This window comes from Mycetomoellerius zeteki, unplaced genomic scaffold (genome assembly GCF_001594055.1).
Source record: "Mycetomoellerius zeteki isolate Tzet28-1 unplaced genomic scaffold, Tzet1.0 scaffold202, whole genome shotgun sequence".
NCBI classification, from domain to species: domain Eukaryota; kingdom Metazoa; phylum Arthropoda; class Insecta; order Hymenoptera; family Formicidae; genus Mycetomoellerius; species Mycetomoellerius zeteki.
Window position 1 is genome coordinate 98,936 of NW_017256980.1, and position 13,719 is coordinate 112,654.

The window sequence follows — 13,719 nt, forward strand, 5'->3', positions numbered from 1 at the left end:
TTTTACAAAATCTGCTAAATCTGCCGCTCCTGGTTGGGGGTAATACCTGCACGAAATAGGGGCCTGTAATTTTCTTCTCCCGGGCCCGGTTTTTCTCTCTACAGCCCTGCTTACAATTACATCCTTATATTTGTCATTGGCGCCTATAAATCATAAACGAAAGAAATTTGAAACAAATTAAATTTAAGAAATATTTTTATCAATACTTAAATAAATTTGAATACTTTTTATTGATTAAGAATATTAACCCTAGCAATTAAGTTTGAGTGAAACTCATTTAATTAAAACAAAAATATAATATTGTTTGTAAAATATTTTTATTTTTAACACGTATTGCTAATAGTTTTATTGGAATTAGAAAATTGAAATTACTAGCTTCTGAAAGCCTTTTTTATTTTCTTTGCGTCATATAGATGCATGTATATGAGTAATATATAATATAATTAAAAATTATATTTTTCGATAGATATCAAGCACCTGGAGATACTGGAAGATTTCTAAGAAATGAAAGTGCAACGGAATCAAAAACAACTACTACAACAGAAGGCACTGATGACACAAAAATGGGCACTACAACAGAAAGCACTGGTGATGTGAATACGGGCGTTAGAACAGAAAGTACTAGTGATGTGAATACGGACATTAGAACAAAAAATACTGATGATGTAAAAATGGACATAACAGAAAGTACTGGTGATGCGAAAACGGATAGTCCAACAGAAAGTACTGATGATGTGCCTTGCATCGACGAGCAATCCAAAACAATGAAAAAAACCAAGAAAAGAAAAAAAAACAAGGCGATAGAAAACGTGGAACTACCTTCGAAGAAAAAGAAACATCGTGACTAAAATAATTGAATAGAAAATGTTTTTAATTTCGTTCTATATTCAAGGTCTTCACATATTTCTAAAATTTTTTTTTCTTTTTTTTATAAATATACGACAAATATAGAAGAATATGATTATATAACAAAGTTGCGTAGCTCTTCCAAGATATCAAAAGTAAACGATTAAATCTTCCAACAAATCAAATTATAATGAATAATAATATGTGTATAAATTTTTTAAAGAGTTATTCAAGATTTAATTTAATAAATCTTACAAAATTTAAATATATCCTTCGTTCTGAGTACTGAAAACAATTCGTTCTGGGTGCTGATGATAACAAATTACAACAGAACACCCACACTCAGGTGATATCGCTCCATTCTGTGTACCTATCATGGAACATGTCGAAATGAATTCCGATCGAAAATATTCCGTTTTCCCTAGAAAACAATAGAAATCTAGGGAATAATTGAATAATTTCGATCGGAATCCATTCCGACTTTTTTCATGATAGGTATCCTGATAACTGTGTTGCAGAAAAGAAATAACACAGATCTTATGTAGAAAGTTTATTTTTTTACCATTATACATAGACAATTTTCATGGAAACAGTCACACGTCATATACAGTGAGTGTAAAAAGTATTCGTACAAGGAAATTTTTTATAAAAATGTCTTATATTTGTAGAAAATAAATATTAATTAGCAATTTTATACAATGAATACATTCTGTTCTAACATAAACAAACGAGCTTCGCATATATTCCTGATTTTAGAAGCTAAATTCCTCGACTGTATGAATACTTTTTAAGCATCCAAACGATAGAATTTTTAATTTTCGCTTATTTTTCAGATAATATATTTTCTATAATTAATACACATCTTTTTAGTATATATAATTTCAAGAAACACAGTCCATTTTATTTTTTATGAATAAATTGTTAATTACCCAGCAAGAAATGATCGTCAATTAAACGTCGAATCGACGTAAAATTGATGATGAAATCATCGTATCGATATCGATTCGACATTAATTCGATAACACATTTCTCGCTGGATAATATTTACTTTTTAAAAATAAAGTTTTTTTTAACAAATATTTTCTCTGTACGTATACTTTTTGCATTCAATGTATATGTATTACATTATAATAATATTCATTAATACATTATATACTCGAGTTTTTGTACTTACAAGTTTTATATACAGTGTTACAATATCCTCCTCAGTGCGTTGAATACGAAAAGAAACAATCTCGTAATGTCAAAGCCAATGTCGCTTAATAGAATCTCGTTACGAGAAATATTCAGTACAACTCTCATGTAACAACATGCGCCGATATATGTTGAGTATGAGTTCTATAAATTGCTCTATCTTCCAGCGTATGATAAAAAAAATCATGTGATCACGAATGCATGAAGATATCACTTTTAGAAGATGAGAATTACGTATTACAATGAACATTCGGCATGTCAGTAATGCCATCATTGATCGGTTGTCGAAAGATTTCATCTTAATCTATTCCGCTGATTAAAAAAAACTTTTCATTAAACATTATTCGTTTAAAAAACGACGTTCGTATTCGCGCTATAATTTTATAGCAGTACCTTATAATAGATTCGAAAAGCCACAGACGAGCAAATTGATAAGGCGCCCAGCCACCCTACATTCCTCTTTTATTGTAGTTTCGATCTAGCCTTATATCCCATATATAATGGAACAAGCAATCTGTCCAAAATTCACCGTAAACTATTACGAAAATTTCAAGAACAGCATAAGAAAGCTTAGCATCCTGTGATTTGTATTGCTATACGGAATAAATGTATATGTACTATAAATAACAGTGCTATACCACATTTATCGCTATGTCTCTCGCTCAAACAATACATTTTATAAAGACCAACTACGTGATCATGATTATATATATATATATATATTATATGATCATTCTAAACTAATGCGATGTATAATAATGTGTAAAATTCTACAATTGTTTATATAAATTTGCATTCTTCTGGTTATACAAGTCGACAACAAACATTCGAGGTGTTATCTCCACCTTATTATTATTGAAATTTCTGTATAACTGGATCTTACCTCAAAAGCTGCTTTGAAATATAAAGATCACTTTTCAAGCTAAATCTATTATTTTATCAAAGATGGAATAAAAGTAATAATATGATTAGTACTATCTCATAAGTTCTCATAATGAAAAATTCCGAAGATTCAATACAATGTACGCTATTTTTATAAGTAAATCAATGATACATGAAGTGATAAAAATTTAATAGAATTTTAATACAAGTAATTTGACAGAATTTTGTTTATACTTATTCCGAAATTTATGAACAATTATTCACGTAAATGAATTTGTGTAACATACATAATATGTATATAAGTGAGTTATATATTTTTCCATTATACGTATTTAGTGTATAGAAAGACACAGTCTATTATTTTTTACAAAAAGATGTTTACAGAAGATAAAGCATAATATATATAGAAATGAGACACTTTTTGTCAGTATCTAGTAACTTCAATAGCGTAAAATGAAAAGTTTATAACATCATAGCTCTCTTCCTCTTTTTTTTCTTTAAATATGTAATATATTATAAAAACTATAACAAAGATTAAATTATCATATACAATATGTTTCAAGAAATTTGATAGTTTTAATGAAATCTTATCTTTGCACACAGATCTTAAATTAAAAGAATTGAATAAATATGACATTATGATTATCAGACACGAGAAATATTGTTTACAGCAATCATTGTACAGCTATTAATAAAACATTCAAGGAAAATTTCTGTTCAATAAGGTACTGAGCAAAAATGAGAATATGTCTTTTTCAAGATCTTTGAAATTTGTCACAGTCGTCAAGAAAATATAATTCGACAACTCTAATAAAGCAAGTGTCTTGAACGTTATCATACATTTAAATTCAAAAGTTTTTTGATATTAACTTGCTCTATATTAGAACACGAGTTATAAAAAATAACGTAAACTCTAATGTAATACGAATTTTTAATACAATTTACATACATTTTTTTTCGATATTTTGTATATATTGAAGATAGATTATAACAAATTCATATTATTTAAATAAGAGTTTGAACTTTCTGATCTCTTTCAAAGATCTTCGTTATATTAATCACGAAATATCAGATTAATGCGTGAATGTTAGCATTTTTCTGTTCTTACTAAATCTGGCAATTCGATTTTGGGCAATACGATCGCAACGTTAGATCCTATGCTTCGCTTTCCGTTGCGCCTTCACCTTCCATAATAGGTACTATCAAATTGTCCTTTGACATCAGATTATATTTCGTCACAAATGCCGTAAACCTGTAACAATAGAAAATAATGTATCCCCTTTGTAATACAACATACATCAGAAAAATATTCATATATATGCGGATCACTTTCTTTACCTGCGGCAAAGGAAAGTTTCATTTTCAAATTCATCGAATATTGTTCTATGATGGAAGTATGCATGAGAAAATATTCTATAAACCCTACGGCAAACAGAGCCGAGTTTTGCTACAGAAGATTCTTTGATGCTGATTCTGAAATACAATTTTACATAGGAAAATTTTTACACAAGTTTATTTACAATAAAAATGTAACGAATTACGAATGAGACATGAAAGAGATACCTGCTGGGAAAATATTTGTTGCTGTTAAGTAGACATGCCGCTCCGTCCAGTGTATGTCGTGTGTAATCAATTGCAGGGCATTCCTTGGGAGTTTTATGGGCTGCGCATAAAAATATCCACTGTTCAGTGGCTGTCATCTGTGTACAAGTTTCAGGATGACATTCTTCTTGTAATCTAACTGCCAAACCATTGAGCTCCATGCAGAATTGTCTGAGATGTTCGTATTTCCATACACCCTCATCATTGGCCTCTGGCATATTAAGTATCAAATCGATATTAGATGGATCTCTTCTAATCATTTGTTGAATGTATTGTTGCACGGCCAGCGTGCTATCCATTTCTTCAAACGGCTCATCCGGCCACCTGCTAAAATCCTATAGAACAAAATAAAATCTTGATCGTAAGCTCTTATAAAAATAATTAAATTTACGTCAGCATCCTCATAAATGATCGATCTCTTCTTCACTATATATCTCGTTACAATGTAAAAATAGATCCAATATTGCGTATAAACACAGTACTCTGCGTATTTTACTATTTATAATATCGAACAATCAATAAAAACAACGGAGAGGTAAAAGCATACATAAAACACACAATATTTTAGATAAGAATACAAAGCAATCATCTGTCGATCTGTCACGCTTCATTGAAGGCAAAGGAACCAAAAAGATGTCGTGAAACTGAATGATGCTAGGAATTTGGGGACAACATTCTGGTAGTGTAAACAATGGCTGCGTTCAGCAGAGAAAGCAGCTTTGTAACTGTTTGTAAAATTCTTCAATACGATTGGTTTTTGCTTTTGGTTCCTTACAAATCTAAACGTATAAACCAATCATATTGAAGAATTTTACAACAGTTGCAATGCTGCTTTTTCTGCTGAACGCAGCCAGTATCTCCGTTTACTCCGAATTCATTGATTTTTATCGGGGAAGTGTCAAATGGAAGAAGTGCCGAGAAATTTCCACTATCGGGCAGACTCTGACAATCGGGGTATCGCCCGACAGTGCGACGGTTTCTTAACGAAATTATAACAGCGTTAATAACCTCTGCTTTCGTCCCGGGCCTGTTTCTCCGTAGGATAGTGGGTCCGTCCGCCATCTTCATCTTGCCAGGTGTTACCCTCGGAACGACCGGTGTGTGGTACGCTCGACTGGCGTGGAGACGGTCACTTTGTCGCCGCGGTTCCCGTCGATAGATGCCCGCGAGCGACGATTCGTCTCACCCTGGTGACGAGACGAGTCAAGCCCAGTGTCCAGATTGTTCCGCCTGACGAAATGACGCATGCGCGTCATGCGCGGCCCATTCAGGCGTGAGGAAAAAATGGATAGTATATTTTAAAGCATCCCCGTCTTATCGCATCCCCGTCGATTTCTATGACGCAAAGGGAGAATCACGCGACTGCTCTAATTAATTGTTCACTACGCGTCTGTTACTTCTAGAAAAACGAAATGTTACTTTAGCGTAACTTATTGATTAATTCGAAGTAACTTGAATTAATTTAATGTTAATTATTAATAAAATATTGCAGCTATTACTTAAATCAGTCATTGATTAAAATAATTGGAATTTTATTGAAGTTACTCTAGTTTTTTACCTCTTGTAGAAATTTTTCTAATAATCTTTGATGAAAGAAATTTTTATATTATCTCATATTTTTGAGAATTTATATTTTTAATTTATGAAGAGAAATTTCTGAAAAAGTAATTTATACTCCCCCCACACCCAGAAATAAAAAAAATCTTGGAAATCTTATTTATTTCAAAATTTACATACATTAAAAATTCTAAAAAAGATTTATATCCATTTCTACCAACACAGATTTTGTGATAACTTTAATCTTAGCTTAATAAGTCTTAGAACTAGAAAAAGATAAAAAGTAAGTTAAATCAAGATTAAAGTTTTAATCTACATTGGTAGAAACGAACACTAGACTTTCCAAGTACTTCTGAAAAAAGTGTTCTAATATAAAGTCTGAGAAATTTTCTAAAAAATTATAAAATTATATATAAATTCTAAAAAAATTCTGAAAAATTAAAATTAGAAATAAATTTTCCATTTAGATTATATTTTAGTGAAAAAATATAATATTTCATATTAGACTACAAGTCATTTTTTTCTGGGTCTGATTCACTTTCATCCAAGTCATCAATGTACTTTTTGGTCACTATACATTTCGTCATGTGACAATTGCAGGGAATGTCGTGCTCCACTTTCTCTGCATCCAACAAACTTAATTCCATATTGTAACGCCTTGGATGTGACGCGTCTCTTTTCAATTCGAATTTGAAAGCAATAGGTTCGTTGCTTATCACTTCCATATCTTCGGGCAAAACCATTGCGGTTTGCTTCCAATGCGTCGTTTCGTCATAAGGCCCCGTAGATAGTTCCGAACCGTCTGGAAATTCGACTGCAAACCAAATGCATATCCCTTGGAACTTCCCATCCTTTTTGCATACCGATACATAGTCCTGTCCACCTAGTACATCTATCTCTTTCACAGAGATGCACTTCAAATCCAGCCAAGCAAGCAATTTACCTTCTGCCAAAATATCATCTTGATTTAGAAGGAGGATTTCTGGCTTTAAAGATTTAGCTTTTCTGTACTCCTTTCCAATACAACTAAATAAAAATTGAACAAACTCTAAATTTTTTGGACTAGAATCTCACTCTATAAAGAATAAAAATTGAGCCAGTCTCGAAAAAGTAGCTCAATTTTCAATCTTTCAGAGGGAGATTTCATTCTTTAGAGTATTCATTCTAAAAGTTTTCTGAGAAAAAGAGTACTGCAGAATAAATATACAGTGCTCGTGATATTGAAAAAAGAAACAATGAAATGAATTCTTTTCCAAACGGCAATATCTTACTTTTGTTCTAAAATAATACAATTACCTCATACTGACTCCGCATACATCATTCCAAAAATCGTACATGGAAGGTAATTGACATGGCGAAGCATATAATTTTGCAATGGATGGGAATAACAGACCATCCTCGTGTAAAAAGTTATCCCTAGCGAATAATATAGAATCTAACATTCCTTCGTGTACCAAATAAAAACCCATCCATTCTGACACAATTACATCTACTTTCTCCAAACTGTCTGGAGGGATGTCCTCTACTTTACTGTGAATCACTTTAATTTGGTCCTGCATATTATTTTCAATCGACACTTGCTTGATACTGTTTGTCAGAGTACTTGCTTCCACTGCGTAAACTTTCTTTGCGCCAACTTGTGCACAAAAAATTGATAATATACCTGTAAAAAAATATATATGAGCAAAGTATGTAATATTATACATATTATATATACCTTACATACAAGAATACCTGAGCCAGCACCAATATCCATTACTATTTTGTCTTGAAATTTCTCTTTAGAATTAAAAATGGCAGTTTTATATGCCAAGACACGTGTTTTGTCACTTAGCATTAATTGATGGATCTACAAATAAAATTCAATGTAATCAACATAATATATATAATAATGATTATATATGCATTTTATTTACATCAAGTTCTTCGTAACTTTCAAAGTATCGATCCATTATTCATTAAATTGACACATGCACAAGGTATAAACGAAAAAAATATGTGAAGCAATCCACAATTCTTGTTATTCTTAGTGTTGTTTGCTATTTATTTGGTCTTTGTTTATTTGAACAAAATCTTCATTGAAAAATATACGAATCAAAAGTATATCTTGATTTTTTAGCAAATCGATCGCATCACGTGGATAACACATGTAATTCAATCTTCTCGTTTATCTCACTCAGTGTTGATTAAATCTGAATTTTAAGTAATTTTCAGGGTATTAATATCATTACTTTATGTATAACGGACGAATACAAAAATAAACACAGGAAGACTAATTTGAAATATATTTCGGGTATACAACTCCAAGCTTCTGAAATATTTGTGTTCAACGTGAGACTTCTAACCTCTCTTTTAAGTGATACACGTACAATTTACGTTGCACTACAGCGCGATTCTAATTAAAAGCATTAAAAATATTTTATTTAATATTTTTATTTATAGGTTACAATATTTATTTAAAACAAATATTTTATTTGTATATTACTAAAAAAATAGCATGTATACACGAGTATAAAGAATATCATGTGATCTCATCAACAAGAATTAATATTTCTATATATACTACATATGCTAAATATACTATATATTTTTATATATACTAAGTATACTAAGTATAAATATTTCTAAATATAGTATGCTGAATGTAAAATCTATATGCAATTTCCAATATCCTAATATTTGGGATTAGGTTTGTTGTCATTGGTAAACACTAACCCTTCTTTTTCCAACATACGCTTTTTAAATTCCATCTGCTTTTCCATTTGTTTCCTTTTCCTCTCTAGACAATCAGTGTTTAAAAATTAGATATTTCTGCATAGAAATGATTCAATGAATACTAAATTTTCGATGTTACCTTGTCTTAGCTTCTCTTCAATTAAATTCTTTTTTTTCAATGAGGGCTCGACAGTCTGAACGTTTGTAGATGACGATTGATTAATCTCAGTTGTAATATTTATAGTAGATTCTAGAGAAGAAGCTAGATGTGTGACAATTCAATATTACATACATATTGCACTATGATTATAATGGATAAGCTGAGAACGATGTACTAATTATAATACAACTCATTCTTCAAAACTTTTTAATTTCAAAGTTTTTAAGCTATTTAGAATTAACTTTTTTAATAAGAGAAAAGTATTCTTAACTTAATCTCTATATTGCAATCAAAATGTATCACATAACATTTTATAAAATCAAGAGATATAAGATACTGTTATTTTATACAGAATGGAAAAATTAAGAATGAAAAAAATAGAACAGTGTAAAATCTTTTAAAGAGATGCTTTCTTAGAAACTTTCTATAATAAAAGATATTTATGTCATTCTCAGATCTAATATTTTTTTCTTTATATACTTATTTCTCACAAACCTTTTAATTGGTTTGTATTTTTATTTGGTTCAGGTTCACTTGTAAGTTCTGTTTGCTGCACATGAGAAATAGGTGCTTTAATTGAAACATTTGATTTATCTGGAATCTGTTCGTCCGATTGTATCATACTCTTTTGTATGTTATTAGCTCGTTCAGGATCAATCTGTTTTTGTAGCTGTTGCAATTCCTTTTCAATTTTATCTCCAAATGACAACAAGACTCTTCTTAATGCATTTGCAGCAGAACCCTGAACATAAAGAAATTATTGTTTAACCAAATATAAAATATTTCTGCTTCTTTGTTCTCCAATTGACTGACACGTACAACTCTAGCATTGTGTATCGACAAGCCTTTTGTGGATTCCTCTGCACTGTAATAACCAATATCTTCATGAAAATTTCCATTATCAAGCTGGACCCTGACAAAGCTGACGCAGCCAGTACAACATTTGGCACCAATTATTTCGACAAAATCTACAACAAATTCGAGCTCATTTTTATAAATCTGACAGAGTTAGTCACACTTATGCGAATTTCTTCAACTATAATAATAATAATAAGTGTACTTACCTAATGTTTGGTTCACAACAGTATGGCTCCATTTGTCTTCTCCAAAAACCTTATTAGCCGTTAAGATTAAATTACGGTGCTCCGCTATTAGATCCATCAGTTCTGCCTTTTCGTGCGTATTCTTCATCGCGGCTTGTTTTGAGGTATTCTGAGAGGCGAAAATATTTATAGGCATCACTTTCGCATAGTCAAAAAATCAATTATTTGGTACTTTATTTTACAAAGCCACAAACCAAGATCTGTGAGATTACTCACGATTTTGATACACGACAGATATTCGTGCCCATTGTACATATTGCCGACAAAATCTTTAAATCGCAATTTTTGCGCGCGAAAACGATCAAGGATTCGCAGGAAAATGTAAACAGAAAACAAATCGACCAATAACAGCCGAGAGATCTCGAGAACGAGAACATCAAGAGGAAACAGCTGAATCTCGAAAAATGATAATCTAACGGACAGAAAAATCGATCAATCGTGTCGAATGTGGCAGCAGAGAGAAGCCTGATGGCTCCTGCACACTGGACGCGGAAAAGCTTACCGCGCGGTAAAATGCGACGTTGCAAATTGCAAACGTTTCCGCGTCCAATGCGCAGGAATCATGAGAGCGGTCATGCCTGGGATTTAGTTGCAACCTTATTTTGAAGCGTCTCTATGTCCACAAAACGTGGACATGAACTACGTGGCCAATGTCCACGATCTCGTCGGTAGTGTCCACGATTTTTTTTATTGTATTTTTCGCTATATCCACGATTTTCGATCCGTTAGATGGACAAAGACGAACAATCGTTTGTTCAACAAGCGCTGACAGATTGATTGTTCGTCTTTATCTATCTAACGGACTGGTCAATTTCTTACTCTTCTTAAACCAAGCTTACTACGTATATTGTAGACGGGCCATGAGATCGCGCGATAAGCCGATAGGCGCTTATCATGTCGAGGATTATTTTTTCCTGGCGATTATCAAACTATATCAAACGACGCAGGAGCGAAAGCAATCGTGCGAAGACGAGGGGAGGAACGCGAGAAAGCGCGTCTATCGGCCCATGTCGATTGATTAACGTGGGAGGCGAGCCTCGCAGCGCTTGATATGCCGCGATTAATGTGATCGACGAATTGAAGATGGAATATTTCGTCAGGGCGGCGCGACAACCCCTGTGACCGTTCGTGACACGTACAACACGACAACGTCGTCCAAGTCCTAGTCGAACATGAGATTCAATGACAAAGAGCTCGCGGAAGCGAGCTTTGGACCTGCGGATCTGGAGGGACGTCTAAACCACAAACGAGCCCATAACTCAGGTTAGTTTAGTGCGAGATGCGAATATTATTGAGTGAGTTTTACGTAACACGACGATCTTAACCTGTCTTCTGTCATACCTCACTGGCTGTCACTTGATAAACTTTGTTTGTGTGTAGAGATATTCGATTATGTAATTTATAATTATTCTACGAGATTAAATTGTACATACATAAATTAATATTGTATGCTGCTATTGCGTCATTATCTTTCTTTGGTTTACTTACTGATTTTAGACTTAGATGATTTTTTCAATCATTATTGCCATTTGCGAGGCAATTGTGATTGATAATTTAGAAGGAATGAAACGATTGTAAATAAAACTCGTGAGAGAGTTTTAACGTGTAAGATAATACTACTTATGAAATACTTGGAGTGAATCTTTCTGGATCAAAACAAAGAAAGACATTTATATAATATATTATATATATACATCAGTAATCTAATCTGTATAACATTTATATTTAATATATTATTTATAGTAAACTAATTAGATTATAAAGTTGTTTTCTAACCTTAACTCTTAATAGCACATCTCAAAGTTTTGCAAGAAATTAGTATCAGTTGAAGAAAACAATTAAAGATGTGTATTCACAATTCTAGATAATTAGAGTAAATGAGAGATTAATATGTATTTGATATTTACTTTTATATTTGCTTCCAGTATTCAAAGAGAAGTGGTTCAAGCTGCGGTACAATTTATTATTTTACTTCAATATCAATGATTTGGGACATATCGATAGGAGGCAACCTGCTGGGGTCATCGTTCTAGAAAATTACAACATTAATATAGACAATTCATCGGAGGGTGCATTTGCGTTCAGCATCTCGTTTCGTGATGAGCCAGAGAAGCGACATATATTGAGTGGTCGATCAGAGTCTCAAGTGGAGCAGTGGCTAAAAGCACTTAAGCAAGCAAGCTATGAATACTGGAGATCTCGCCTAATCATGCTTCAAGAAAGATTGTGCAAAAAGACAGGGAAGGACCCACTGCTCATGTATCCCAGAAATCAGGGTGTAGTGCGAGATGAAGCTTGGGAACCTGCTACCAGCTTCAGATCTCATGTACGTTCGTTCACAACGTCGGTTGCGCCTACATTGAATACAATAACAAGGGAAGTTAATCTCATAGATCTTTAATACAGAGGAATAATTTTAGATTAATTAAATTGAAATTTAATTTTTTAAATGTAATTATGAAAAATGATCATCAAATTTATATTTTGAAATATGCACATATAGTGTCGACAAGAGAAAGTGCGCAAAATTGCCATAAGTTTTAAGATGCAAGTCCAATAAGTATATACAAGCTCTTTAATAATTTATATCTTATAATCTTATGTAACATAATATACTGCATAGAATTTATATCATGTGCAAGACAGAACGCAAAGGAAAATAAAACTTTATTGCAGTCAGATAAAATAATTAATTTTATAGAATAATGATTTTATTTGATATATTTTGATAATATTAAAAAGTATATGCAAAATTCAGAAAAGAATTGAAAAAAATTTTTACAAGAATTATTTTTGTTTTGTGACAAAGGCCGGTATCCATAGTTCTTAATCTCAAGATCGTCTCAAGCAATGTCTTTAGAATACTAATACGGCTCTCTGATTGATTCATGACATCTCAAGCACTCGTTTAAGACAATGTCGAATTTTGAGCAACGTTTATGAATTCTGTCCTATGAGTCACATTAGAACAGAAAAATTAATATATATGAAGTAATAACAGAAAGGCAGAGCGGATGTAAAATATGTGCAAGAGTAACATACAACGATATGAACATCTTATATTTATAATCATATCATAAAAGTTATATGAATGTAGTTGCTTAGTAATTTATGCTAATGTATACTTAGTTTTGATGACTAAATGTTAATGTTGATTAGATGATAATACATTATATAGGTATAATTAATATTATAAGAAAACAAATTTTGTTTATTTATTCGCTATTCTTTCCACTATCTCTGCATAAATTTGATAAAGTATTCATTCACAAAAAAATACTCAATTTTTTATCTCTAATAAAATTTAATGATAACATTAATTATAACATTAATCGGAAAGTTTGTAATGGAAAAAATAAACGTATTTTTATAAATCCTGCATATTTTTTAAATGTGATATCCAAAAAAAACTTGCTCATCTACAATAAGCATCATGTATGTTATATTATTCGTTTATATTCGTTTTACACATGACAGGAAATATTACATATGTCTTATAATAAATGATAAATGCACATATTTCAATAAAATTCACTATATTTCAACTTCATGAAAAGTATTAAAATAAGTATAAATTTAAATAATATAATAACCACACACACACACAAAACGTAGATTATTTTTGTACATTTCGTATGCGATATTTTTCGAGAATACGAT

The 13,719-nt window shown here is 31.6% G+C and overlaps 4 protein-coding genes across 5 annotated transcripts; 1 reads left to right on the forward strand and 3 right to left on the reverse strand.

Moving 5' to 3' along the window:
- Window positions 1–3,971: 3,971 nt before the first annotated feature.
- Mob4 (MOB kinase activator 4) lies at window positions 3,972–5,779 on the reverse strand. Its single transcript, XM_018447445.1, has 4 exons — window positions 5,533–5,779; window positions 4,486–4,859; window positions 4,261–4,395; window positions 3,972–4,174 (listed from the first exon to the last, which is right to left on the reverse strand). Exons 1-4 carry the CDS (start codon window positions 5,590–5,592, stop codon window positions 4,078–4,080), a joined length of 666 nt encoding a protein of 221 aa, XP_018302947.1. The 5' UTR covers window positions 5,593–5,779; the 3' UTR covers window positions 3,972–4,077.
- An 808-nt stretch (window positions 5,780–6,587) lies between these two features.
- Window positions 6,588–8,096, reverse strand: LOC108722414 (Arginine methyltransferase 8). The gene is made up of 4 exons (XM_018447513.1): window positions 7,998–8,096; window positions 7,816–7,930; window positions 7,378–7,744; window positions 6,588–7,107 (listed from the first exon to the last, which is right to left on the reverse strand). Exons 1-4 carry the CDS (start codon window positions 8,031–8,033, stop codon window positions 6,588–6,590), a joined length of 1,038 nt encoding a protein of 345 aa, XP_018303015.1. The 5' UTR covers window positions 8,034–8,096.
- A 102-nt stretch (window positions 8,097–8,198) lies between these two features.
- Window positions 8,199–10,969, reverse strand: LOC108722415 (DNA repair protein RAD52 homolog). 2 transcript variants are annotated; one of them, XM_018447515.1, is made up of 7 exons: window positions 10,899–10,969; window positions 10,021–10,168; window positions 9,776–9,924; window positions 9,452–9,698; window positions 8,936–9,058; window positions 8,797–8,860; window positions 8,199–8,273 (listed from the first exon to the last, which is right to left on the reverse strand). In XM_018447515.1, the coding sequence occupies exons 1-7, from the start codon at window positions 10,953–10,955 to the stop codon at window positions 8,258–8,260; spliced, it is 804 nt and encodes a 267-aa protein (XP_018303017.1). In that variant the 5' UTR covers window positions 10,956–10,969; the 3' UTR covers window positions 8,199–8,257. The 2 variants fall into 2 exon arrangements, with proteins under 2 accessions (XP_018303017.1, XP_018303016.1); XM_018447514.1 differs by lacking the exons at window positions 8,199–8,273; window positions 10,899–10,969 and adding an exon at window positions 10,276–10,529 and having other exon boundaries at window positions 8,754–8,860.
- Window positions 10,970–11,221: 252 nt separating this feature from the next.
- LOC108722417 (pleckstrin homology domain-containing family J member 1) lies at window positions 11,222–12,704 on the forward strand. The gene is made up of 2 exons (XM_018447516.1): window positions 11,222–11,322; window positions 11,985–12,704. Exons 1-2 carry the CDS (start codon window positions 11,232–11,234, stop codon window positions 12,458–12,460), a joined length of 567 nt encoding a protein of 188 aa, XP_018303018.1. The 5' UTR covers window positions 11,222–11,231; the 3' UTR covers window positions 12,461–12,704.
- The last annotated feature ends 1,015 nt before the right edge of the window (window positions 12,705–13,719 follow it).

What these genes read in the sequence shown, in the direction of transcription:
- LOC108722414 (XM_018447513.1), bottom strand. Translation starts at nt 8,033, where the DNA reads ATGGATCGATACTTTGAAAGTTACGAAGAACTTGAT. An exon ending in GGATATTGGTGCTGGCTCAG is followed by an intron (nt 7,745 to 7,815) that starts GTATTCTTGTAT and finishes ATTTTTTTACAG; the next exon opens with GTATATTATCAATTTTTTGT. An exon ending in GTATGCGGAGTCAGTATGAG is followed by an intron (nt 7,108 to 7,377) that starts GTAATTGTATTA and finishes ATTTTTATTTAG; the next exon opens with TTGTATTGGAAAGGAGTACA.
- Mob4 (XM_018447445.1), bottom strand. Translation starts at nt 5,592, where the DNA reads ATGAAGATGGCGGACGGACCCACTATCCTACGGAGAAACAGGCCCGGG. An exon ending in GGCCCGGGACGAAAGCAGAG is followed by an intron (nt 4,860 to 5,532) that starts GTTATTAACGCT and finishes TTTGTTCTATAG; the next exon opens with GATTTTAGCAGGTGGCCGGA. An exon ending in GAAACTTTCCTTTGCCGCAG is followed by an intron (nt 4,175 to 4,260) that starts GTAAAGAAAGTG and finishes CTATTGTTACAG; the next exon opens with GTTTACGGCATTTGTGACGA.
- LOC108722417 (XM_018447516.1), top strand. Translation starts at nt 11,232, where the DNA reads ATGAGATTCAATGACAAAGAGCTCGCGGAAGCGAGCTTTGGACCTGCG. An exon ending in CAAACGAGCCCATAACTCAG is followed by an intron (nt 11,323 to 11,984) that starts GTTAGTTTAGTG and finishes ATTTGCTTCCAG; the next exon opens with TATTCAAAGAGAAGTGGTTC.
- LOC108722415 (XM_018447514.1), bottom strand. Translation starts at nt 10,314, where the DNA reads ATGTACAATGGGCACGAATATCTGTCGTGTATCAAAATC. An exon ending in ATCTGTCGTGTATCAAAATC is followed by an intron (nt 10,169 to 10,275) that starts GTGAGTAATCTC and finishes TTCGCCTCTCAG; the next exon opens with AATACCTCAAAACAAGCCGC. An exon ending in AAATACAAACCAATTAAAAG is followed by an intron (nt 9,059 to 9,451) that starts GTTTGTGAGAAA and finishes TCACACATCTAG; the next exon opens with CTTCTTCTCTAGAATCTACT.